Source organism: Panthera pardus, unplaced genomic scaffold, assembly GCF_024362965.1.
Source record: "Panthera pardus isolate Hobbes unplaced genomic scaffold, ASM2436296v1 HiC_scaffold_21, whole genome shotgun sequence".
NCBI lineage: Eukaryota > Metazoa > Chordata > Mammalia > Carnivora > Felidae > Panthera > Panthera pardus.
This window is the reverse complement of record NW_026526777.1, coordinates 48,463,952-48,490,462: the sequence shown is the minus strand read 5'-3', so window position 1 is coordinate 48,490,462 and position 26,511 is coordinate 48,463,952. Positions and strand designations below refer to the sequence as shown.

The window sequence follows — 26,511 nt, the reverse complement described above, 5'->3', positions numbered from 1 at the left end:
CCTTCTTTGACCAGCATTTTCATTTTAACATACGACAGGAAAAACACTGGTCATGTTGGTGGGCTTGAGTTGTTCAAGTGATTATCTTCAGTCGTGGTAGGATTTTCTTTTTGCTTGAGCAGAAGTCTTCAGCGATTTCTCTAAAATTTTAGTTCACAAATGAATTAGGAAGGTCAACTGTAAGCAAGAACATGTTTCTGGAAAGAAGTTATTCCAGGAGGTTGGTAATAAGTTGTTAGATCCAAAGTTGAGTAAAAGACACACGCGCACACACACACACAATAAGATGGAATTAGCAAATTGGACTAGCCAAACCCCTGTGGATTCTGCCCCGAAGGTATTGAATCTCAGTATTGAGAAAATATCTAACAGTTCCTTGAAGTTGTGTTAGTCCCACCCATCAGTATGTGGTAATGCTTATAAAGTTCTCTAGGCTTTCTGACTTGAATAGCAGACAGGATCAGTAAATTTGGAAGTGGGGAGAGCAGGGGTATTAATAAGCTTGTTTATACGTAAGTTATAATTCAGATCTGTAAAACCATTGGCTCACTAAATTTTTGTGATTCCCATTCTTGTAATACCAATATTTTGCTGATAGAACAATATAAATACATTTCAGGAAATTTTGGTGTTCCAATAAATCATGTGAAGACAATATTGAAAAAATCATTTATAATTTCCGTTTTTTGTAAATTTGACTGTTTAAACATTACATACATTATTTTTTAAAATACGTATTTAAATACTATGGATCACTTAATTTGGGGGGGGGATTGGCACAAAATATATTGGCAGGAGTTCAAGGGGCACGTCTGGTTGGCTGAGTTGGTTGAGCATCTGGCCCTTGATGTCGGCTCAGGTCGTGATCTCAGTCATGGGATGGAGCCCCATATCGGGCTCCATGCTCAGTGCTGAGCCTGCTTGGGATTTTGTCTCTCGCCCCTCCCCCGTTTGTGCATGCTTTTTCTCTCTCTCTCAAAATAAAAGCAGGAAAAGGATTTCGGTCTAACCATTTCATGTCAGAGGCACAAACTGAATTGAAGTAACTTTTATTCAATGCAAAATGTATTTTCTATTGGCAAAACTAGAGTTTTCTCTAATTTCCTGTCTATATTTTTATAAATAAAACGTATTACTTGGCTGAAATTTTAAAATTATTTTTTCTATTGGAAGTTAGAGCAATCTCATAAAATTTTTAAATAAATTGTCTTGAACATGTATTCAATTTTGATTTAAAATAAAGCTAAGATTTGTTATATACTGTAGCAAATATTTACATTTTATAAAACAAACTTTGCCTATGTTTAGTCAATATAATTTTAAAAATAGGATTATGGGTACAAATAATCTTCTGCAGTATATTGAGGAAAGATGAAACTATAGTCATAAATCCCCTTTTACAGTTATGGTAAGTTCATTTAAAACTGTATCTGTAGCAATGAATTGTGCAAAACAATATACATGTAACATTTACATTTTTAGGAACTGAAAAGGGCAGAGCTCTCTGTCATTTAAGTTGGAGGCGATCTCTCTTCAGTCAATAGGCTTGATCATCATCTGAACTGCTCTCAAAGAGTACGATCCGCCTCGGTATTCAGCCCAAAATATGCCATCTTGGTATTTGCTTCTGTAATGGCCACCTCTGTACCACACTCCGTTTAGGTTAGAATGCGCACAGGCGTTGTACCACCATCCTCCTTTGTGAAAGTGGGCGCAGTTTCCTTTGAGGAAGAAAATACAGTATCAAAGTAAAAGTTTCTCCAAGCGTGGTGCTCCATAAACCATGAAAAACTTACTCTACCTTTGGAATAATTTGAGTTTTTCTTACTGATTTCAGTTACCTTTGTCTTTAGAGTTTTGTTTCTTCATTCTTTTACTGTTGCTGAAGTATCAGCTACTTGGAAGATCACTTGAATTGCCTTTTTGACCTTGCCCTTTGCTTGCTTACCATTGCTTTTTTAAATTAAATTAAATTTTAATTTAATAATTAATTAACCTTAATTGTAATTAATTGTAATTTCTGTGTAGCAGGGTAAATAAAACACAAACAGCGTTTGTTTGTGTGAGAGAAAGAGGAATAAAATGGAGAATTGGGAAGGAAAGGTATGGAGTTGCTAAAGTAGTAAGTTGGGGAAAATTGAATTCTCAAAAAAGCACAAAATAATGTAAATTAGAATAGCACTACCAGTGGCCAAATGTGTTTCTGTAAATATGGGATATACTTTGGTTATATCTTCCTTTTTCCCTCTTCTGCCATTGTAAACTTAGAGACCTATATACTGCTTGCCAAGATACAGCTGAACAGAAAAACAGATTTTGCAGGGTGATGTCTCTTTATCAGGGCCACAAAACTGGGTTAAAAAGGCAGAAGTATATGAAAACTAATGTGAACAGTTCTGTTTTCTGGATGGCCTAAATGATTCTTCCTAAACCAAATATTAACTTCTCTGAGTAAAGCTTTTTTGCTGTTGCAGTCCTACTGTTCCCCTTCACGTGAGTGCTAAGAAATGCCTTTACCAAGGCCAAGTACCCAAATGGCTTGCTTCCTTTGCTCCCTTCAGGTCTTTATTCAGATGTTACCTTCTCAAAGTAACCTTACTTGACCACTCTGTATAAAATAGCACCCACCCCACCTCCTGCTGCTTATCACTCACTGTTCTCTCCATTTTATTTTTCTTAGAGTATTTGTCACCACCTGACAAATAATTTTGTCTCCTAGAGAATAAGCTCTAGAAGGGCAGGAACTTTGTTCACTGCTGTATCCTTAGCATCTGTTAACAGTGCCTGGCATGTGGTAGGTGATTAGTTAGTAGTTGTTATGAATTTTAGGCATTAGAGAATTTTATTTCCAAAGGAATGAGTGTTTTTTTCCTCACCACCCTCCCACCCCCAAGTTAAAATGACAGAACCTTATTTTTCACAGAGTTCATTCACACTTTGGGATTGCCTTATAGAAGAGATAACCAACCTTTCAGCAGCTTATATTCCCTGTGACTGACTCCAAAATTACTTTTCTGGAAAGATTTTTAGTAGTGTATACTGTAATAGCAAGGTTCTGTGTAATACATAGAAGGTAGTGATTCTACAAAGAATACACTTCAGTTTTTTCTTACTCACCTGCATACATATCTTTATCTCTGTCCAGTGTGGTGAACTGTTTACCATTATGCCACATCATAGAGTCCCCTGCATTTCCCTGGTAAGTTCCCAGACGTAGTCTAAAGAATTCACTTTCAGGTTCCAGGCGAAAGCTGCTATATTCTGCATAGACTTTTTTATCACTCCAGTCTTCTAATTCAATCAACAACTTATAATTATCTTGATTGCTAAGCATATAGATATTTTCCAGTCCAAGCCAATATTCTCCATCAATGTTTCCAAACCCTTTCTGTTAATAAACAAACAGCATGAGTACAAACATAAGTGCAGGGATAGTAAACTTTTTTATAGATAAGTTTCAAACATTTGGTAACATAAAAATATTTGCCATTTAAGCGGTAATGTGAATTTCCATTTTAATAGCTCACCTGACCTTTATAAACCCCACATAGTCATTTTGTTTTGTTTTTCTTTCTCTTAGTTTGTCCATATTTATTTATACATCTAGCTTCAAACCTTAGGTATAAGAAAAGGGCAAAACAGAATAAACATTATTCCTAGCTACTAAAAACATTAACTAGTGAACTAGCCAGATTCTTGAAAAGGATTCCTGATCTCTCTCGTACAAAGAGCCAGATTTTTTTCTAAAGGTATATATGTAACTGTCCCCTGCCATAGTCAGACAAAAAGGATATCTGACATTTTTATGATCACTCAATAAAAATGATAGTAGAGCAAATTGTCTTCTTTAGCTCTATTATAATTAAATATCAGGATAAAACAGTCATCTTCAAAGTCCCACCTTGGAAAAATTGTAGATTATTATTATTATTATTTTTTAATGTTTATTTATTTTTGAGACAGAGAGAGACAGAGCATGAACGGGGGAGGGTCAGAGAGAGGGAGACACAGAATCTGAAACAGGCTCCAGGCTCTGAGCTGTCAGCACAGAGCCCGACGCGGGGCTCGAACCCACGGACCGCGAGATCGTGACCTGAGCCGAAGTTGGCCGCTTAACCGACTGAGCCACCCAGGCGCCCCAATTGTAGATTATTTTTAAAAAATCCATGAACTGTCCTATTTCAGTAAGCATTCACCATTGCAGGTGTGCAGCACGGCGTAAGTTTCGGCAAACCTGATCTTAACACTAAGTGTATTTTCAAGGAGGTTGTGTTGGGGATTTTCTCCCTGGTTACTTGTTTGGAAATTTACACAACTTTTGACATGGATATGTTAATGTCTCATTTTTAGCTACCAGTAAAATGCCACCTAAAAGTGAGTAATCACATGTTACTTCACAGTTTTGAATGAAGTATTAACCATCTAGAAAATATAATCGCACTCATCTGCCATCCTTAAACTGAAGGGTGTATACTCTACACTCCTAGCATGATAAACATCAAAATTATTGAGAAATAATTTTGGTCCCGTATATCTGGGTGTACATTACTTCCCAACAGCGCCGTTGTCTGGTGTTAACCAATTTAAAACCTGGGGGGATGATGATCTGAGATAATTTAACCTAGAAAAAGAGTCATTTTTTTAAGTTCTATAGTTTATATTAGTGCTTACATACAACTGCTGATGGGTACAAATGTGATCGTAAACAAAAAAGCAGTTGTCTTCTTAGGAAATGGAATTAGTGGTGGTGTCTGGGTGGCTCAGTCGGTTAAGCATCCGACTCTTGATTTCAGCTCAGGTCATGATCTCACCGTCATGGGATCAAGCAAGCCCCACAGTGGACTACGCTCTGAGTGTGGAGCCTCCCTCTGTGCCTCCGCTATTTACATTCTCTCTCTCTCTCTCTCTCTCTCTCTCAAAATAAATAACATTTTTTTAAAAAGAAAAAAAAATGGAATTAGCAGTAGTCTTTGCTAAGAATTAAATACATGTATAAATGATCCAGACTGAAAGGAGACATTTTAAAGTATATCTCTAGTTTCCTTTTTACCTTTTAATTTTGACTTTAAAACTAGAGATGAGAATTCTTTTTTTTACAAAGGTAGATAGTAAAAAACATATGGATAGTTGTTTCTCAGCTGTGTATCTTATTTATTTCCTAGAATGACTACATTGTAAGAGTTGCTTTGCTCCACCTCTCTCCCAGGTCCAAATCACTGATTTACCTTATAATTTTCCCAGTTTCTGAAGAAGTTGACAGAGCCATCTGTTCTTTTCTGAATAACAGTCCAACCCCCTGGATCCAAACTGTTCTCACACCATAACTGTATTGGTCCATTGCTGTTTTCAGGTTTAATCATATAAATCCCACTGACTGAATGTCCAGCTTCTTTTGCATGCTGACAGTCTTTGAATGGTCCTATAATTAAAATATCATTGATTACCAGGAAACTTACTAGGAATAGAGCCTTATTAAAATAGTTTTAGTCTAGGGTCTTACCTTTATTCTTTCTTTACAATACAACTTTTTATCTATTGTATACACAATACCATAGAAGTTAAAGAAACTGAATAAAGGATTACCCCAGTCCCACTATCTGGAACAGTAACTTGTTCCATTTTCCACTGTTCTTAGGAGTCTTTGTCCATATGCATACATTTTTATATTGTTGTAATTCTGACACACATAGAAAATTGAATTCTGTCTTTTAACAAAAAGACAGTTTCCTTGGGACCACAGTCTTCATTCTAGCACTTATAGTAGCTGTAATACACAATTTTTAACATTAGTATATCATTGTTTATTACTCTGTCATTGGATACTGAAGTTCCATCTGATTTTTGCTATTGTAAAGTGCACAAAGTGTCTTCTTATTGGCTTCATTTTTTTCAAATATTTACTTTAAAAATGCTGTGGGATTGATCTGCTAGATCAAGAGGGTGTGAACACTTTTATGGCTCTTCATTGTACCCAGTTCACATTTTCCAAAATTTGATTTCAGTTGAACACACTAGTCCCTTAAGGTACTTCGTGAAAACCGCCTACCATGGTCAAATAAGTTTTATTATTGCTAAGTATTATATTACCCTTTTGGAAACTCACAGTGTACATGTACATATTAAAGACTAAGAAGCCCTGAAATAAATCAGAATTTCCCAAACTTACAGAATCTGTTAACTTTTTCCCTCATTCAGTAGTCCATATGAATGCATTTCAGGAATGTTGGCAAAATGCCTTTCTAAAGAATTGTTTCAATTTATATGACTAACAGTAATTTTCTTAGTCTACACAGTGACCCTGTGATCGTTTACAGATGTCCTATAGATGAAACAGTTAACAGTTAACTAGAGATGAAACTAAAGTCCTATATCTTAGAAGGTAATAAACCTTGGACTTAAACCCGTTTCTTTCTAACCCCAGGGCCCATGTTCTGAACTGCTGGCTACATTTGCTTCCGTGTTATTTCACAGGGAGAGAAACAGATTCTCTCCCTGTTTTTTAATCCACTAGTAAGTTCTTCGTATCTTTTAAAATGACAGAACATTTTTGTGAAATACTTTGTAGTGTCTGACTCTTGAACTTGTGATTTCCACATTTTTTTCGATCTAAAGAAAGATTGCTTCTAAGTTTTACTGAACATTTCTTTAGTTGAACCATTCTCCAGTGTTTTGATCCTTTGTTGTTTTTTTTTTATAAGGATGTAAAAATATTAAGTGATTCAGAAATAAGAATTACCCCACAGATCTTTTAGAACAACAATAAAAAAGTATAGAAATTCCAGTCATCACATTTTATATTTTACTAGAAATATTTACATTTTGACATGTGCACTTTTTAGAAATTAGGTGAAAATAGAGTTTAGTCGAGTAAAGCTCATGCACTATAATGAAAGTAGGGTTGTTGAAATTTTAAGAAATGTGTTATCTATACTGTACCGGTGTATAAAGGGACCCTTTTCGGCTAACTGGGGAAGGAGTCATCTCATTAAATAAATAGTTATATGATTGCATCATTAGAAGAGGTTTTTAGAGACTGAACTCTTTCCTCTAGATTGCTCCTTGAGGATGGAGACTATTTTTGTTTTTCTTCTGGCTTTACATTATCAGTGTTTTAACTATTAGTAGGCTATTGGTCATTTTTTTAAGTAAATAAATTAACTTGCCTTCACACTTTAAATACAAGGAAATTGAAAACCACACACAAAATCAATAGATGATATATTTCTCTAGCCCACATTTTTATGTTCTGTTGATATTTCTGTTTCAGACTTTTTGAAATTATGATACAATAACCATAAACACTATACATTACTAGTAAAAAAATTTGAGAACCTGGAAAGACTTAATGCTCCCTTTCTTGGGTTACATTTATTTTAGGTATTGGATTCTTTAATTCTTTTAAAAAATTTGATTCTTTTTTTTATAGTTTTTATTTCTCTCCTGCAGTTTCTATTGCATTGATTATGAACATATCCTTTAAGCTGTAATAACTACTTTAAAAATTCTTGTCCCTTCTGTTCCTAGTTTGCTGAGAGTTTTTTTCATAATGGATTTTGGGTTTTGTCAGGAGCTTTTATTTATCTACTGAGATAATAGGTTTTTCTTTTTTTTTGTTTGTTAGTAGGTGAATTCTGTGATTACTTTTTAATATTAAACCAACCACCTTATTGCTGGGATAGTCTTGACTTGGTCATATGTATTACTAGTTTTATGTATTGCTAGATTTCATTTGCTAAAATTGTGCTAAGAATTTCTGCTTTCGCGGGCACCTGGGTGGCTCAGTCAGTTGAATGTCCAACTCATGATTTAGGCTTAGGTCATGATCTCATGGTTTGTGAGATTAAGCCCTGTGTTGGGCTCTGTGTTGACAGCGTGGAGCCTGCTTGGGACTCTCCCTCTCTCTCTGTCTCTCTCTTTCTCTCAAAATAAGTAAATTTAAAAAAAAATAAAAAGGAATTTCTGCTTTTATATTCATGAGGATATTGATTAGTCTGTGAAAGCTCATAAATAGGTTCTTAAGGTAGGGAGGACTGTGAAAAAATAATGTTTTGAGCTTATTAGACTGGCCATAAATTTGATCACATTCCATTAAAATTCAGTGTGAATTGTTTTTATATTATCTACCTTATCATTTACTGAATTTAAGTTACAAAGTATTCAGAACTTTTAACACGGTGCTTTAGGGAGTAGTCATCATGAGTAACTTGTTAATTGCCTTCTTTTCTCCTTCATTGCAGACCTTGAAAAAAAAGCAGTTGCTCATGTAATAAATATGTATCTTATTTAATTAATAAATTTAATATGGCTAATCAAAGGTGAATGTACAGTCATCTCTATTGTAGAAAATAATGTATTCCTGAAACATTTCATGTTCTATAAAATCTTACACTAAAAATAACAGCACATATTAGCTGTTAACATACTTTGTATTCAGCTGTTGATACTTGTGACACAAAACATTAAAATAGCTTGGAAAAAATCCCAATGAACCAATATGACCTCTTTGTTTTACTGATATTATTCTCCTTATTTATCCATCACATATGAGCTACTAAACACTTCAGAAGCATGCATTGTAGTCAAGTCAGAGAAGGATAGAGAGGTTGTAATTCAGATAGGATGAAATCTATGGAATTTTATATGCAGGAGCAAAATTGAAGGAAAAGTGAAGTCTAATTTCCAGGTCCATTCTTAGATTATTTTGTGTAATGCATGATATTATATTCATTTGTTTACTCCTACAACTCCCCATGGGCCAAGACTATCTTTTAGTTGTGCATCCATAGTTCAAGCCCACATAGGCACTCAAATATTTGTTGAACTACATGATCCCTAGTAGCCACAGTGGTTTCCAGAATTTCCTCAGTTCTGCATTTTTTCCATATGTTTCTTTTCTGCATCTATGATAGGCTAGAAAGTTTAGGCTCAAGAGGTAAAGAAGCAACCACAGAGTGAAGTGGGAAGTGGGGGAAGTGGCAAGCAAAAAGGGAATTCCACTGCAACATGACAAATATTTGACGGAGTTATGCAGGACAGTTGGGAATACTGGCCAACAAATAGCTAACCCAGATTTGCAGGAAAGAGATCAAAGTCTACCTGTATCTAAGCTGAGTTTTGAAAATTGAGTAAGAGCTTGGGCTCGTAGTGTGGGGGTTAGGAGTCTGATCAAGGCTACCCATGAGTAACGTGAGCTGAGAACTGAAAACAGAAGAGAGCTTGAGGTTACAGAGGACTTAGAAGTTTTGTATGCCTGAAATGTAAATGGTCGAGGGTGATACTTAGAGCCCTTGAGGTAGACTGTCGAGTTGAAGTTGTCACTTCCACAATAGTCAAGGATATCTGAGGAACATTGCTCTTATCTTAAACTCTATTATAGTTAATGCACACATAAAATGGTCTTGTTGCAGTCCACATAAATATTCCCTCATTTCAGAAATTTGTTTATTCTATAAATGTCACCTTTGTATTGTTTATTTTATGAATGTCATCCTTGTAAATGTTTGCTCTGCACTCATTTGACTATAGTTTTGACAATTACATTTTATATTTAAGTATATATTCAAAAGTTTGACTTTCACTAGGTTACTTGAATTGCTCTAAAATATTTAGAAACATCAAGGCTTTGAATGTTGACAGAATATTTGTAAAATACCATTTGTTTCTTTTCTGCGACTTAAAAGGCCCTTGGATATTTAAACAAATTGGAGAGTTGTGGGTTTTCTAAATCCAGCTTTGATTTGATAAGACTTCATTTTATGCAATATTAAAATTACCTTTAACTTTAATTTTCAACCCACATTTTTGGTGATGGCGTTCATGTTTACAGTTCAGATGCCTGTTAGATTTAGTTGATCAAAAAGCTTAGGAAAATTTAGTTGAAATCCTTTTCTAGAACATGTGTCTAAAATTAGTAGTGTTTTAGCTACTTTTTTCTCCTTGGTAAAGATAGTTAATATTAGAATTTAGTATTTGTTTGTGTTTATTTTTTATAAATAAACCATTAACCTGTCTTAGCCCAGTATATATTGTTGGTCTTGGCAGAAATATTTTTTCATTATTACTTGTATATGTTATTTACTTTTCTCTAGAGTTTGATTATAAGACATTCTTCTATTAAGTGTTTTACTGCTTTCTCTTCCACAAAAGTCATTGCCTAATAGGAATTCTTAAATGACTAGAAGAAAAGTAATAGCTTTATTTTTGAGAGGTCAAATTTAACTTGAAGGTTTGCATATGATCAGAAGTAAGTTTACTAACATATGTTTCAGGAATTTGTTCAGAATGGTTCACAAAAGGTATAGACTGGAAGTACCTTTCTTTTAAAATAGGAATTTTATTAACCTTTTTCTTGCATTGAGTAATCTTGAAATAGTCTTCATCTTTCTTGACACAATTGGATTCTTCTCAAGGCAGGAAACTGGAGTTCTGTACATTGAATTTGAAGGACCAGTCTCTCTCTTCCTCAGTTTATTTGATGATTAAAGTTTGTATAGGGCTAACAAACTCCAGTTAATAGATCTGATTCATAGAAAGAAAAATATTGACCAGTCATGCCACATTATTTCCCAACACGTATTTTTCATTAAGAACCCATATTTTGAACAGAACAGTGGGTTAATTTTCTTTTTCATACTTTAAATATACCTTTACTGGGAACCATCTTTAATATACCCATTTTTTTTTTTCTGTAAAGAAACTATTTAATTGCTTAAAAGGAAAAGCTTTCTTCCCTTTTTGAACTTGTTGAATTTCTCATTTATTTTCATTGTCCTAATCCTGCTCTTTGTGACAAAAGAAACAGGACGAAAAGGTAATCACTTTAGAGCTTCAAATAATTGGTCATCAAGTAAAATCTTTTGAGAGGTAAACTTTTTAATTGGGTTGTGAGCTAAGTATAAGACAAATACATTCTATAACATTTCCAAATGGGAAGTTTGGGGCAAATACTTTCTAAAGCAATAATAGATTCTGTCTTCTAAAAATATTAATTACTATGTTTATTAACCTGTAAGTTTAAAATAAAAGTTAGTGGGGCACCGGGTGGCTCAGTTGATTAAGCATCTGACTCTTGATTTCGGCTCAGGTCATGATCTCACAGTTCCTGAGATCAAGCCCCATGTCAGGCTCTGCACTAATTAATAGTGCAAAGCCTGCTTGGAATTCCCTCTCCCTCTCTCTCTCTGCCCCTCCCCTGCTCACATGTGTGCTTTCTCTCTCCCTTTCTTTTTCTCTCTCCTCTCTCAAAATAAATAAAAAGCATTTTTTTTAAATCTTAAAAAAAAATAGGGGCTCCTGGGTGGTTCAGTTAGTTGAGCGTCCAACCTCAGCTCAGGTCATGATCTCGCACTGTGTGAGTTTGAGCCCCATGTCGGGCTCTGTGCTGACAGCTTAGAGCCTGGAGCCTGCTTCAGATTCTGTGTCTCCTCCCCTCTGCCCCTCCCCCGCTTGTGATTGGTCTCTCACTATCAAACATAAACAAATGTAAAAAGAAAAAAAAATTTTTTTTTGAATCTTAAAAAATAAAATGGAATTAAAAAATAAAATGCATTTAGCAATCTGAGCTTTTATTTTTGAAATTACTAAAGAATTATAAGTTGTTTCTCATAACTGGTAAAAAAGAATCCTATTCCAATAGCCCCTTTGTCTAAACAGGTTTCTTTAGTTTTTTTTTTTTCAAAGTGTTAATCTAAGTATTCCACTGAAAGCAATTGCATCTTTAAAATAACACCAATAAGAAGCATTATAAGTAATTAAAAGTTTTATCCACTAAAAAGCGTATTGTTAGTTTCTAATGACTGCTTTTTATGTTTAACTTTTTAAGCTTACCTTTTATGTTCCCATACATGGCAAAGCAAGGCACATGTAGGGGAGGGTGCAGATAAATGGAGTAATTAATGATGGTCAGACCATACATACACCAAGTGTTTTCATATGCATCACCTCACAAATTACCATAACAATCTTTCTTACAAAAGAGGCAACAAAAAAGCCTTGCCAGAATCCCAAGTTTCCTGATAGCTATGCTCTAATACTCTGTGAAGGAACTTTCTCAAATCCATTTGCTTACAAGGAATAATCTATTTTTATAAATACACCATTTGTAAAAGAGCAATGTTTTCTTTTGTAAAAGACTAACCCAAAATGTCGTCCGTGAATAACATTAACGGTTAAGAATTTTATTGATAGCAGTTTGCCAGGTGTGCAGTTATATTCCCAAACATTTTGCTTTAACGGTAGAGGGAAGGTAATGTTTCTGGAGATAATTAATTTTAATCTAACAGAGTTATTGCATTATTTGCGTTGATTTCATAGTAAGTTTGTTCTTTGGAGGTACATTTTTCTTATAACCTAAAATATAAAATTGTCATTAAAACACCTTTTTAGAAGAATGGTGGTAAGATACACATAACGAAGTTTACCAACTCATCATTTTAAATGTACGGTTCATACCTTCTCTTTATTGTGCAGCCAGTCTCCAGAACTCTTTTCATCTGGCAGAACTGAAACCCTTTATCCATCAAACAGACTTTCCTATTCTTCCAGCCACCATTCTGCTTTCTGTCTCTGCACATTTGACTACTGTAGGCACCTCATATTAGTGCAGTCATACAGTATTTGACTTTTTGTGACTGGCTGAAACAAGTTTAATGCATATGCATTATACATTTAGAGACTTTAGAATTCTAGACTATGTACCTACATGTAGTGCACAGTTATTAAGAACATCTTGTTGCCAGAAGTATATGTAAGTACAGAAGAACCATCCATCTTTGCCCTTTTTGTCCAAGTACCGAAAAAGCTCAAACATATTTTCCAGTCTGATAAGAATACTGTGAACAAAGATTTTAGTACATTATATATAAAGAAAATAGCAAGTCTGTTTATTGTTGCTCAGAGTAATTTATATTTTATAGGAATCATAGAATATTAGAACTAGAAAGGGATGTTAAAATTGTCAGGTCCAACAAGCACTCTCATTGTACAAGTGAGAGAACAGGACAGTCAGGCAAAGTGACTTACCCAAGGTCAATAACAAAGATAACAGGTTTTCTTAACTCTGTGCGCTTTCCCTTATATGTTCATTAGTGTTCTAATGAACATTCTTACGGTGTAGCTAATTATTCCTTGGATATCAAAGACCAACATTTATAGAATGAAATAAGTAAAAAGTTAATGTTTACTTATAATAACAAATAGTGAATAGCAGAAAAAATTATGTGTGCCCTTAATTTTACATTAGGGATTAGTTTATTAAGGATATAAACACCATTGTTTTATTTAAGCAGAGGTCTTTTAAATGGGACTTTTGATATGCTAAATCCCTAACATGGGATTTAATTCTGAAATAAAAGATTTTTCTTACACTACAGCTCAGTGTATAATAAAATCTAGAAGTGATACAGCTCATTTTGTGTAAGCATTTTTTAATGTATCAGTGTATGAATATATGAATAATAATTTCTTCTAGAACTGATACCATCCAGTTAAGATTCAGCACTCACAGAAAATACTCCATGGTGTTCATCTCCGTACCTACATGGCTATACCTTCCATCAGTTAAAAAAAAATTCTACACACTTCAGTTATATTTATTTATATGTGATAATGTATAAACTATTATGCTGATAAATTGCGAACATTAAAAGCTTACCTAAAACATACACTTTTTAAAAGAATATCAAAAATAAATACGTATTTTTTTCTTTCTATACCCAGTGGATCATTTTGTACACATCTTTGCTTTGGAAATCACAGGGTTTGGGGATATTAGTAATGATCGTCATTTACCTAACATAGTGGTGTTCTAGCCTGTTGTTACTGAGTGTTAAAACAATATAAACTGAATGAATCCTGATATCTATACTCTTAACACGCTGTTAGTTAATACAGCGTTAGTTAATACATTGTTAGTGCAATGTATCAAAAGTACTTTCATGAAGGTCTTTGGAATGAAAACTTTAAGAAGCTCTGTAAAAATGTAGTAACAAGTTAGCCAGCATTTATTTAGCATCTGCAAGTGAGAGACAATATCCATCTACTAGGAAGGAGCTTATATTATAGTTAGAAGACATTTTTATTTAGATGTGTATATAAGTACTATATGTACCTGTAAAGATAACTGATAATTCAAGAGGGAGTATAAGGAATGTTGTATATACTTTATGTCACAGAGAAAAGAAACATTTGTGGAAAGAAGCAATCACTTTAAGCCTGAGGAAGTCAGCAAGGACTTTAAGGAGGAGTTGCTATTTTATTTTATTTTATTTTATTTTATTTTTATTTTATTTTATTTTATTTTATTTTATTTTGGTCTGAGCCTTATAATTTGATAGGCAGAAAGCATGGAAAATATTTCAAAGACAATGAGTTGATTCATTTTATTGAAACAGATGGTTTTTATGAAGGAACTTAATAGAAGGAAAGCTAAAGAAGTAAGATTGTTTTGAGGAGGAAATTGTTCTTACCCAGGCTAAGCAAAATGCACATTTTCTGTGTGTCATATGGAACTGCTGAGCAGAAGTGTGATGTGATCAAAGTGGTAGTTTCAGAAGATCTGTTGGCAATATAGAATATATTTTGATGGAGAGAGAAAATGGAGTTAGGCTAATTGACAAGCTATTACACCATTTCTAGTAAGAGTTAACATTTTGACTGCCAGGCACTGTTCTAAGTACTCCTCAAATGTTAAATTCTATGAGGTAAGTACATTTATTATCCCCCATTTTACAGATGAGGAAACCGAGGCACAGAGCAGTTTCACCCCACCTTCACCCCACACCCTGAGGTTACACAGCTGATAACCCAGAAGCCTATCCTCTAGCTGCTGCCATAGATAATTGGGGGCTAAGTTAGAGTTCTGGCTCTGAATAGAAATGAGGGACAAGTCCACGAACGATGGAAAAGCAGCAGGGGAGAACTGAGCTGACTGGGTATGTGGGGCAGGAGGCAAGTGTCAGAGATGGGCCAAACAAATTCAGAAATAGGGAGTGATGGAAATCAAAACAGAGAAATCAAAATCAAATGACCCACCAATCTTACTAATGGGAATTTATCCTAAGGATATAATCATAGAGAAAGAAAAAGAACAAAGTTATTTTTTAAAGCTGCAAGAATACTGATTACCATGTTTAACAGGAAGGACACATAAGAAAGACTTGAAGGCTATTACCAAAGTGTTGGTTAACTTTTGTTTATTTCTATTTGCTTTTTGTTTGTAATGTTTGTTTATTTTTTGGAAAGAGCACAAGCGGGGAAGGGGCAGAGAGAGCAGGGGACAGAGGATCCAAAGTAGGTTCTGTGCTGTCAGCAGAGAGCCCAATGAGGGACTTGAAATCTGAGCCAAAGTCGGACGCATAACTGACTGAGCCACCCAGGCACCCCTGTTTATTTCTATTGGCTATTTAGCGAAACTTTCTTAAAAGCTTGTTAGTATTTTCTAGATTTTCTTCAATAAATATGTATTACTTCTGTAATAAGTTACTTATTTTAAAAGGAAAATGCTAGCTTGGGGAAAAGATTATTTTAAGCTTTAGTCATTCATTCACTCATTCATTTATTCCTCAAATATCTATCATAGTGCTTAAAATATGCTGAGCACAATGTGCCAAGACTTGATCCTACCTAGATGTTCGATTTCTTACTGTTGAATACTGAGAGTTCTCTCTTTTTTTAATGTTTGTTTATATTTTTAGAGAGACAGTGAGAGTGGGGGAGGGGCAGAGAGAGAGAGACAGACACACAGAATCTGAAGCAGGTTCCAGGCTCTGAGCTGTCAGCACAGAGCCAGACACGGGGCTCGAACTCATGAACCATGAGATCATGACCTGAGCCAAAGTCGGATGCTTAACCCACTGAGCCACCCAGGCGCTCTTTTTTTTTTTTTTTTTAAGTAGGCTTCATACACTGCATGGAGCCCAACACAGGGCTCTAACTCACCCCCCTGAGATCGAGAGTCAGTGGCTTAACCAGCTGAGCCAGCCAGGCATCCCCCAGCTAGGTGTTTGAGACAGTAAAATGAAAAGACAGTTCACTTTCTTCCAGAAGCATTCAGTCTACCAGGAGACCAACATGCAAACAACTCTAGTGTAATGTGATAACAGAAAACATGTTCAAGGCAAAGTCAGCAGTTTGGGGAAAGAGCCATTTAGATGTTTGTTGGAATCTGGGAACGTGTAATATTTAAGGTATTCTTTTACTTAAGCCTTAAAATCTGCCAGGTCAAGAGAGAAACTGGGAGAAGGCATTTCAGGAGAGGAAGCAGCACCATGTGAGGTGATGGTAGAACATCCAGATGCAAAATACTGAGCATTGGTTAGATTTTGGAGGGAGAGCCCCAGGCAGGAGTCGTCTGAGCAGTGGTGGTACTTGGCGGCCTTGAAGGTGTGTGAAACCTGCAAAACAGAGTATCTTGAGGAAAACTTTTTTAAATATAGAGAAGGAAGGAGATGCAAATGAAGAATTTAGAGAAGTAGGAAGAGTCAGAATATTCTGAAGTGGAGCCCCAAGAAAGCACTGGGGTCCACTGCTGCAGAGACATACTTTATGACATACGCGTTCCAGTCTTTGTTCTCTGTGTTGTTGTTTAAAATCACTCCATAGTCTACGTACATTTTTATGTACTGCCTTTTCAGTAAGTGAATGAACTATTTATTTAATCTTTTTACTTTGGGGCATTTGGACTTTTCTTTCCACTGTAAGGAAACAAATCAACTTCTAAAGAATTCAAGAGAATGCCTTATGGCAAAATGGTTGCAGGGGTAAAATAAATGTAAAATATTCAGAAAATTAACAGTGAGCTTACTAAACTGAAACAAAGATGAATTATTTATCTTTGTATTCTGGCCACTTAGATCGGTGACCAATACTGAAGGGAAAGAGGAAGGGAGGGAAGAGGAATGGAAGAAGGAACAAAATTAAGAAATAGAGGTAGGGATAGTGGGATCAATTTTAGGTTTTGTTTTGTTTTGTTTAACCATAGTGAAAATGTAATTATACGTATGTGGGTATAAGATACAAATTGTAGTTTGTTTAGCCCTGGAAAATAGAAGGGATACCTTTTCCTCTTAACACTGAGGGCAAGAAGGCATAGGTGTTATGTAGATGTTTCCAAAATAGGGAAAAAACAAGGAACCTAGGGCCTGAGTAGACTTCATCTCAGTGCAGGAGTAGATGACACATTTCTGAGAGCAGAGGTAAGGAGGAGGTGTAATTAGAGGCTTAAGGAGAGTGAAAGCAAATTTTTAAATGTTCCTTTTGGAGAGGAGGAAAATGGGGAGAGCAGCAAGAGGTAAACAGAAGGATTGCTGAGCAGCTAGATGATCTAGCTGGAGGCCGATGGGGGGTTGTAGAGGTTAGAAGTGGATTATGGACTCATTCCTGTCTTAATGCTGGTAACTTAGATTGTGAGAATTTGGATGGAAGACAATACTTTTCTCACAGAATACTCTGTTTTTAGAAACTCTTAGACTCAGACCTGAGAGATGTATTTAAGTTCAACTCTTGATTAATAGAAAACAAAAATGTTCGTGTATAATTACGTCACCAAAACTAAGAGTAAGCCATTTATTGTGTGCATTGTTTTATAAACCATAAAACATATTAACCTCATGCTTCCATTTTTAACAGTAAGAGGTAACTCACCTTCATTGATGAACGTTACTGGTGGTATCTTGAGAGGACTTTTGGTGGAAGAAGTCCCCAGATCGGGTGGTGGCATTAAATCCCTGGGATAACCTGGATCCCTCTGTATCTCATTACCCCCCAGCAGTCCAGGAGTATACGGATGACTGTTAGGAATATGTTGTGGCACCACCTGGACAAGAGGAGGAGACACATGGGGGTCTTGTCGGGAAAATATCTTCAAGCACTGTTCTTCCAGCAAAGTGATCATCACAGACTGGTTATTGACGAGATCAGTCAAGGAAGCATATTTCACCTCTAGTTCCCTGTACCTTGTTGCCATCTTCAACATTTCTGTAGTGACATTGAGGATTTTATTTTCCAACTGGGAAAGTTCAAGTGAATTATCCCTCTTACGGATAATCTCGTGTAATAGCTGCATATAGAGTTGAGTAACACGGGAGTTCATGTTCCGGCTTTCTTTTCTCAGCAGCTTTACCTCGTTTACAATGTTTCCATCTACATCCACCACCAGCTGCAGGACATCTATCTCCCGCTTCTGCCTGGAGAGCACATCCTTCAGGTTTTCAAGGTCCATCCTGGTGATCATGTCTTTAATAGTACTTGCATCTTGCCCTTTGGTATTGACACAAATTGGCCCTGTAATTTTTTGTTCAGGCACCAGGAATGTGTATGAACATTTCTTTGCTTCCTCTTTACCATCTGTGGCACGAGGGTATCTCCTCTGGGTTATTTTTTTTATTTTGAACTGTCCTCCTCTGCAATGTCCAATGCCCATTAGTAGGAAGAATAACACACTTAGGGTCCAAATAAAAGCCTTCATTTTGAAATGAGGTTGTATGAAGTCTTTGTAAAAAAACAAACCAGTGAAGGAAAAAAAAAGTAAAAAGAATGAATATTAACCTACTTTTAAAGTCAGTAACGAAAAAAAAAAATGGAAAAAACCGAGTATCTATTGGTGTTATTAATTGGGCCAGAATTAATTTTATTAATTTGTTAAATCCAACACCACGATGCCTTTGCATTTGTTTAGGTTTCAGAGAATAACTTTCCCAACTATCACCTCACTGTAATACTTTTTCTTCCCCAGCTCAGTGCACACATTTTGGTGAGTGCCCACTGTTTGCAATGGCATACTATTAGTGTTCTTGGGTGCTTTGAGACCCTAATAAGACACTTTTCTTACCCTTGAAAAGCTTACTCTACTGTCTTAAGACTCTGAAAATGATACACAATGTGTATAAGGCATTAATTAAAACATTCTTCCCTAACTAGTATTAAAGCTAATAGCAAGTGACTTTACTAGTCATTATTTTATATGTATATTCGGTTTTAGTTAAATTGGCCCTCTCTAATAAATATCTTTTTTATCTATCAAAGAAACATTTTGAGGCAAATCTCAAACCAGAAAGTTTTGGCATCATATTTTTAGTTTTCGTAGCATGTCCTTTTAGGATTCGAGACAAGTTGAAGAATGAGGGAATGTTTACAGTCATTATTGTAGGCGATTATGTTTTCTAAACCATAATCATATATATGTTCTAAGTTTACGTATGATTTAGCAGGTTCATTCTTCTAACAGGTTCTACTGAACTGTATTTTAGTAAAATTTCAATAATTTTCTTTAACCATTACCAAGGAAAGAAACTCTATATTTGAATATGATTGTTAGAGTTGGAAAGTGCCTTAGAGACCATCTCATTCAAGAACCTCTTTGCACCTGGAACGCCTGGGTGGCTCAGTCGGTTGAGTGTCCGGCTTCGGCTCAGGGCATGGTCTCGCAGTCCGTGAGTTCAAGCCCCCCATCAGGCTCTGTGCTGGCAGCTCAGAGCCTGGAGCCTGCCTCTCTCTCTCTGCCCTTCCCCCGCTCACATGTGCTCTCCCTCTTTCTCTCAAAAATAAATAAACGTTAAAGAATAAAAAAGAACCTCTTTGCACCCATGTGCATGTTGAAGGCCCAGACCACACAAATAGATAGTAGTAGAACCCAGTCAAGAATTCAGGTTCCCCGGCTCCTCAGTCAGTGTTTATAGCAGTGGCACGTATTGCTGACATGTGTGCTTGAAATGTTTCAATTTTGCTGTGACAGAGAAATTCTTGTCCCTTATAATGCAATTTCTGTAGAAACACTAGAGGAAACATTAGAACTCACTCTACGAACCAAAGCTGCTTCTTTCTCACGAGTTCCCTCCCTAAGGAGTGGTAGCAGTAGAACGGGTAGGACGTGCCACTCTGTCGGGTGCGTCAACAGGCTGAGCGGCACATGGCCCACCTTCCCACTGTCACAAGCTCGATTCCTGCTTGCTGGTTTTGAAGGACACCAGTGGATACACTAAGAACTCTAGTGTACCACTTCCCACCCTACTTCTTGTGTTTTGATTTGAGAAGTCAGGTCCCAAGTTGTTTATGCCTACGATTAATAATAGTAATGCAGTAATAACAGTCATTCATACTTACGGGGCGCTTGGCATTATTTTAAGCCCCTTTACATGCATTAAGTCCATTACTTGTAACTACAATCCTCTGAGGTAGACTGTCACAGTCCTCATTCTCAGCGAAAGACTAGCATCTGGAAATTAAGTACCTTACCCAGAGTCACACAGCTTCTGAGAGATGGCACCAGAGTTTGAACGTAGACAGAGACTCCACAGAGTTCATTGCAACATATTCTATTCTATTTTCTATCCCCAATACCGTAACAGTCCTTCACATTTATGTAGTGCTTAATACATGTTAACAATATGTTTGCATTCACAACAACACTGTGAAATAAATGTATACCATTTTACACAGAGATAAAGTACCAGAGAAGCCAACATTGGCATTCAAATGCGATTCCGATCTTCTGCTCCTAACTTTGCTAGACCTGTGTTTTTTATCCTAGTCGTGGTGTAACTACAGAGGAGCCTTAACTTTGTGTCTCTTGTTTTGCAGTCTTTTCCTGGTGTGTATCTCTTTACATTGACCCATTGCTTATTTATGAAAAGGTATCTGGGAATCATTTTTGTTAGGCTCTGTTTCCATCATTTTTCTATCCCAAACTTTTCTGCTGTCATTCCTTTGCCTCTGTATGTATTGTATCAGTTGATATCTATCTAACTTTTAAGTATGAACCCTCCCCCAAAATAAAGGTTATTATTAAAATCAGTGAAATAAGGACTCTTTGACTTGCAGTTATGAAGATGACCACTACTTTTTAAAACCATGTCTCCTTTGGTGTTTTGAAGGTGGAGTGAGAATGAAAATAAGCAAAGGGTGGAGTGTGGAGTATTTTTCTGTTACCAACATAAGATAGGAGGAGTGAGCATAATAGTATTCCTTATTTATATCAGAGGCCTTCTCTTGCTAAGTGATCATCAAAAGCACACTTGGATGAATACTTTTAGTTTTTTGTTTTTATATTTTGCCTCAGACATGAGTAGAAAATTTAGACCTTAAACATCATCTGTCTATTTTATAAGAAAAGGACTGCTATTGTACTAGAGTTACTTATGCCAAAAACCAATAAAAGATTTCTTGCTATATTTGCAGATTCGTGGAATTTAGATGTGGTTTATTTTAAAAACTGAGGACAGTAAAGTAGAAGCCGTCAGCCTCCTGGTTCAAATGTATAGTATTTCTCCTGCATAGTTAACTTAGCTAGTCCTCAACTTCACTCATTTCACTTTAATAATAGAATGGAAACTCTTAGATCATAAAATTATTTAAGTAATCTATGACATAAGCTACCAAAACAAGGGAAATTCAGAACCTATCATGAAACTTCCAAACAAGTAGAATTTCATAAACAGTATTCTGATTTGAACAGCTTGTGTTTCCTACCAGACACAGATTTGTATAGAACAACTAAGAACATATAATCCAAGACTGTTATTGTGACTTTACATCAGTGTTGTCATGAAAGAACAAAAACGTGAAAAGTTAAAATAGCAGTATGTTCTGCCTTAGCTCTTTGTGGGCTCCTGTATGATTAAGTCGTAAGATAAATCCTTGTGCACCATGAGAGAATCTGACCTAAGTAAGTATTTAAAGGAGGCAATTAAAGGTTTCTTTTAAGCAAATACAATTCCCTTACCCTTATTATAAAATTAATGACTCAGTTGTCACATAAAGAAGAATAAGGAGCCACATTTCTTAAGTAAGTAGACTAGCTACGTCATGAGTAAAGAACTGGTTTTAAAAATACATTTACTACTACATTTTCTGAAAACTTCAGTATTTCCCCACCACGTTCAGTTTTAAAAGTGAAAGATCTATAAATCTGTGTTACCTCATAAAACCTTTCTGTATATGTTAAAATTTTCCTAGGTCCCAAGAGAATGTTATAAATTAGTTACAGTATACTTAAGTTTAAATCTGTGCCTTTGCTTGGTTGTTTTTAGGAAAAAAAGAAAAAAAGTCTTCCATGCCTTGGGTTAATTTTATTAGTACTGTTTCTCTTCATAGTTGCTACATTTGCCAGCTAGTAGAGAGAAGAAATAAAAATCAGGATTTACTTCCTTTCAGATGGTAAATGCATAGAGGCATTTAACTGGTTATCTCACGCACCGAAAATAGCATGAGGCAATGAACCTAAATTTATGAAGCACTGAAGATACCTTAGGTACTTGTAGATTGTGAATTATATTCTGGGAAAAGACTTGAGAACAATCTCATCCCCTGGAGACATCTAAGAAAGGGATAGTTATCTGTGTGTTTGGGGTTTCAGATTAAATGCTTGCCTAAGGACTCAGTAAGAAATGAGGTTGAATGAGGTCCTGCACTTTTCATAGCAAAAAAAAAATAACAACAACAGAAAGAGAGATGAGAGTATTTCAGATGCAGTATTGCTTGGACATTTTATCAGTTTCTTGTAAAATATGTTTAACAGAGATCCTCCCAGGATTTAGAGTTTGAATCTTTAAGGAAAAGACATGTAAGTAAAGTTGAAGAAATCTTAGCTTTACAATTATTTGCTTGTTGAAGATTCTTACCATTTAATGCCTTTCGTTTTTTAAAAGAACAGAAAATCCCCAAATCATAAAAAACTTAAGTGTCTTTGATGCTAAAGCTAACTGTTGGTAACTAGTAATTTTATTTTTAACAGTTCTTTCTCATAATACAATTAAACAAAGCCCTCAGGTAGAATATTGAAAGAAACCTCATATGTATGGTTACCAAAATTCTGTCTGTCTAAAAGTATTATATATTTTTGGTCTTTTAATCATGTATTTAAGTAATTGGTTCTTCTGGGTTCTTATTTTCTACTGTTACTGCTGACTGCTTAATACTTCTGTCACATTTTATTTTTTTCCTTAATCCTAATCTATAAAGTTTTAGTTTTTTTGTGTGTGTCAATAACTTTGCTTTTTTAAGTAATTCTAGTTATAGCAGTTTTAATGTGTGTGACCCAAGTTAAATTCCTGTTACATGTAAACCTGGAAAGTTAGTTACAATTTTGAGTTTTTGCAAGAAATACCATAGACTTACCTTTAATCTTTACAAAATTTCTGCTTCATATTGGGTTATGCTATAACTGGGGAATTGTTCTAAAGCCTTTAAGTTAATTTTATATGTTCTTAGCTGTGTTTTGTAGCTATACTTTAAGATCTCTAACAGTATGCATAAACTTACACACTATAACTGCAGGAAGAGAGACTCATGTTTACAGCTGTTTTCTTTTGTTTGTATCCCTTTGTTTTTACTCACTGTGTTATCAGCCTTATACATTTAATCTGTTACTTGTTAAAATTTCTTTCTAGTGTCACTAAAGCACTTGTTCTCTGAAACCAAGCACGTATCTACCGATGTGTAAGCATATACACCAAATGTTATTAAAGTGAACCTCATATAATGCATCGATCACCACAGAGTATGTACATAAGGACCAGTTTTTACATAAAGGTGCAAAAGAAAACCTTTTTCAGCTAAGATAAATTGTAGTGTATTTATAAATTCTTTGTTTAATAAAAGATTTTGAAATTTCTACAAATATAAAATTTTGACATACAGAATTTTTAAATAAAAACAAGAAATATTAAAATACCTTTATGCATCTGTTGATAAAGCAGACCCAGAAACTTGCTGCTCTTATTCTCGCTTTTAAAAATCAGTGCAGAAGTTTGTTCATCTGTGACTTTAATGGCAATTGCATTTTTGTTTTGGACCGTTGAATCCAAGCTGTAATAACGAACTTCTTTTTCTTCTTACAACACTCATCAATTGAATTTGACAAGCCACCTATGTAATTTTAAGTAGTATAGTGGAAGTTCTGGTCTGTGGGCTGTCGTTAATCCGGCAGAGAAAGCATTGTGGCTTTGCTCTGTCTGCCACATGGAGAAATGCAGTAACCAGCTGCAGCTGACCCAGATTGTATATACAGTACCCTTGAATAGTGATTCCCTCTCTTTCTCAGTAAACTCAAGTTCAGCCCACATATTACGTCACCAAAAAATTGCTGGAGACTAGGGGGGGAAAGTCTCCTCCTTAGGATTTCCTCTCTGTAGCCTTAAATAGGGGTGGGGGTAGTGGGATCAGCAGGAGGTTGAATAGCTCCGAACAAGGAGAGACTGTGTGCAGGTTGAAGGAAGGGCACCATCTGGAAACAAACTATCATAGTTCAGCGGGCAATTATAAAACAAACATTTTAGTCTGCTGGCCAGAGATCTTTTAACTCGAATACTGAAAAAATAGTACTCAGCTTCTCAGAAATAGTAGCAGGCTGATAAGTTTGTTTTTTGTTACAAAGAACGAGCATTAGACCTTGTCAGGAGGCAGCCACCTAAATAATGTAATGCTCTCTATAACCTAGCAGGATTTTTAAACATTTTACTAAGTTGTCATTTCAGAAGGTTTTAAACTTAGAAGAAACTTGATGTTGTTTTGATGTATCTCACTGTGTAATGTCACTTAAGATAAAACTGCTCATACACATAATTACTAAAAATAAGTGGAAATCTATATATAAAATTAAGAAATTGAATACTTTTAAAGATTCTGATTTTCTATAATGTCATATCCTCCTATTCTAACAACATGACCCTTCTTGTCTGAATAAGGTTATTCTTAGTAGTTGATGTTTTGAGATTTAAAAGCAAACATAACCCTGGCCAGAGTGAGGGAAAAAAGAGAGTTCTGACTCCCCACAGGCTATGTGAATTTAGACAAGTCGAGAGAGAGAATTAGTAACTGTTCAGTACTCACTGTGCTATTATATTTCATTAAACCAAGAAATGTTAAGTAACTCAATAGCTAATGAAACAAAAATTTAGGCATCTTAACTGATTTGGCTTAGTACTTCACTATTAAGTAGTAGAACTGGGATTTGAATCTAATTCCAAAGCATTATGCCACACTGTCTCTCCTTGGATTCTGTAATTGCTGATTGCTGCTTCTAGATAAAATTTGGGGGGCTTCTAGTTTCCATATTACCATGTGCTTTTCCTTCCGTGTTGCCTTAGCTTGAGCTATTTTTTCTTTCCTGATAGATTCTACCATCATCTCTTTGTCGATCCACACTCTTTAAGTCAGCCTAGTTTCAAAATAAATAAAGTCAACCTAGTTTCTACCTCTTTCACAGAATTGTTTCTTTAAATTCCGTCATGTACCTATGTCTGTCGGGGGTTGCAAACTCAAGGGTCTACAAAGACATGCTCACAAGAATGAAGCAAGTCATGTAAGTAAATGAAGTAAACCAAAAGTCAGATGACAAAGGAAAATGAGGGCTAGGACAAACTGGCATCCTTAAGGTTAATACAGTGGGATCTGCACCCTTCCCAGCTGTACCTCATTGTTGCCACATCTCCCCATTTTTAGGAATAGATGGACTCCCAGCTTCTAACCTCTGGTTTATGTTACATAATACATTACTTGATCATTTAGCGATCCTGTTATATTCACTAATAGCTTAATCTGGGGAAAATATCAGACAGTAAATTTCTCTTGAGCCTTTTTACTTGAGTCGTTTTGAACTTTCTACCTTTAACATTAAGTAATATCACTAACCAAAGTAAGAAATGGGGTTGTCAGGTGTGGCCGGACAAATAATAATTAATTCGGCATGTTTAAATTGAAAATGAAAGTTAGGAGTTCAGTTCTAAAGAGAGACTTGGAAAGTCATCAGCAAAAGGTGATGGCTGAGGCTACAGAAGTAAAATAATCCAGAAAAGTACATGCAGAGTGAAAGATTAATGACAGAACCCTGGGGAACACCAGCTTCTAGAGAACCTTGAGGAAAAAGGAGAATGGACGGAGTGTGGGAAGGTAGGAAGGCTCAAGCCAGTAAAGCCAGTAAAGACCAAGGAACAAAGGGAATGATAAAAGTCCTGCTGCAACACTAATAAGCAGCAGGAGGAGACCAAGAGAGACATGTAAGGATTTCATAGTGAGCAGGTCTCTTATACCTTTTCTGAATAAGTTTCTTTTTTTTTTTTTATTTATTTTTTTTAATGTTTATTTATTTTTGAGAGAGAGAGAGAGTGTGAGAGGTGGAGGGGCAGAGAGAAGGAGTCACAGAATCCGAAGCAGGCTCCAGGCTCTGAGCTGTCAGCACCACGCCTGATGCGGGGCTCAAACTCACGACTGTGAGATCATGACCTGAGCTGAAGTCGGACACTTAACCGACTGAGCCACGCAGGCGCCCCTGAATAAGTTTCAACAGCGAGATCTCGATTTCAGATTATATAACGGGTTGAAAAGCAGATAAAATTTAACTGCCAAATGGTTTAGTTTCCACAGTATATTAAGAACTTAGAAATCAATAAGAAAAAGACAACCCAGAGGGAAAAAATGGACAAAAATCATTTCATAGAAGTGTAAATGCATAACCTCATAACTAATCAAAGAACTGAAAATTAAAACACAATGAGATATTATTTAGCACCCACAAGATTG

The 26,511-nt window shown here is 35.6% G+C and overlaps 2 protein-coding genes across 12 annotated transcripts in view; one reads left to right on the top strand and one right to left on the bottom strand.

The window, feature by feature from the left end:
- RALGPS2 (Ral GEF with PH domain and SH3 binding motif 2) overlaps positions 1 to 26,511 on the top strand; it is a 197,033-nt gene that overhangs the window by 97,498 nt on the left and 73,024 nt on the right. The window lies entirely within an intron of this gene.
- On the bottom strand, positions 1,332 to 24,055 carry ANGPTL1 (angiopoietin like 1). The gene is made up of 5 exons (XM_019426289.2): positions 23,666 to 24,055; positions 17,641 to 18,486; positions 5,226 to 5,419; positions 3,118 to 3,388; positions 1,332 to 1,721 (listed from the first exon to the last, which is right to left on the bottom strand). The coding sequence occupies exons 1-5, from the start codon at positions 23,673 to 23,675 to the stop codon at positions 1,534 to 1,536; spliced, it is 1,509 nt and encodes a 502-aa protein (XP_019281834.1). The 5' UTR covers positions 23,676 to 24,055; the 3' UTR covers positions 1,332 to 1,533.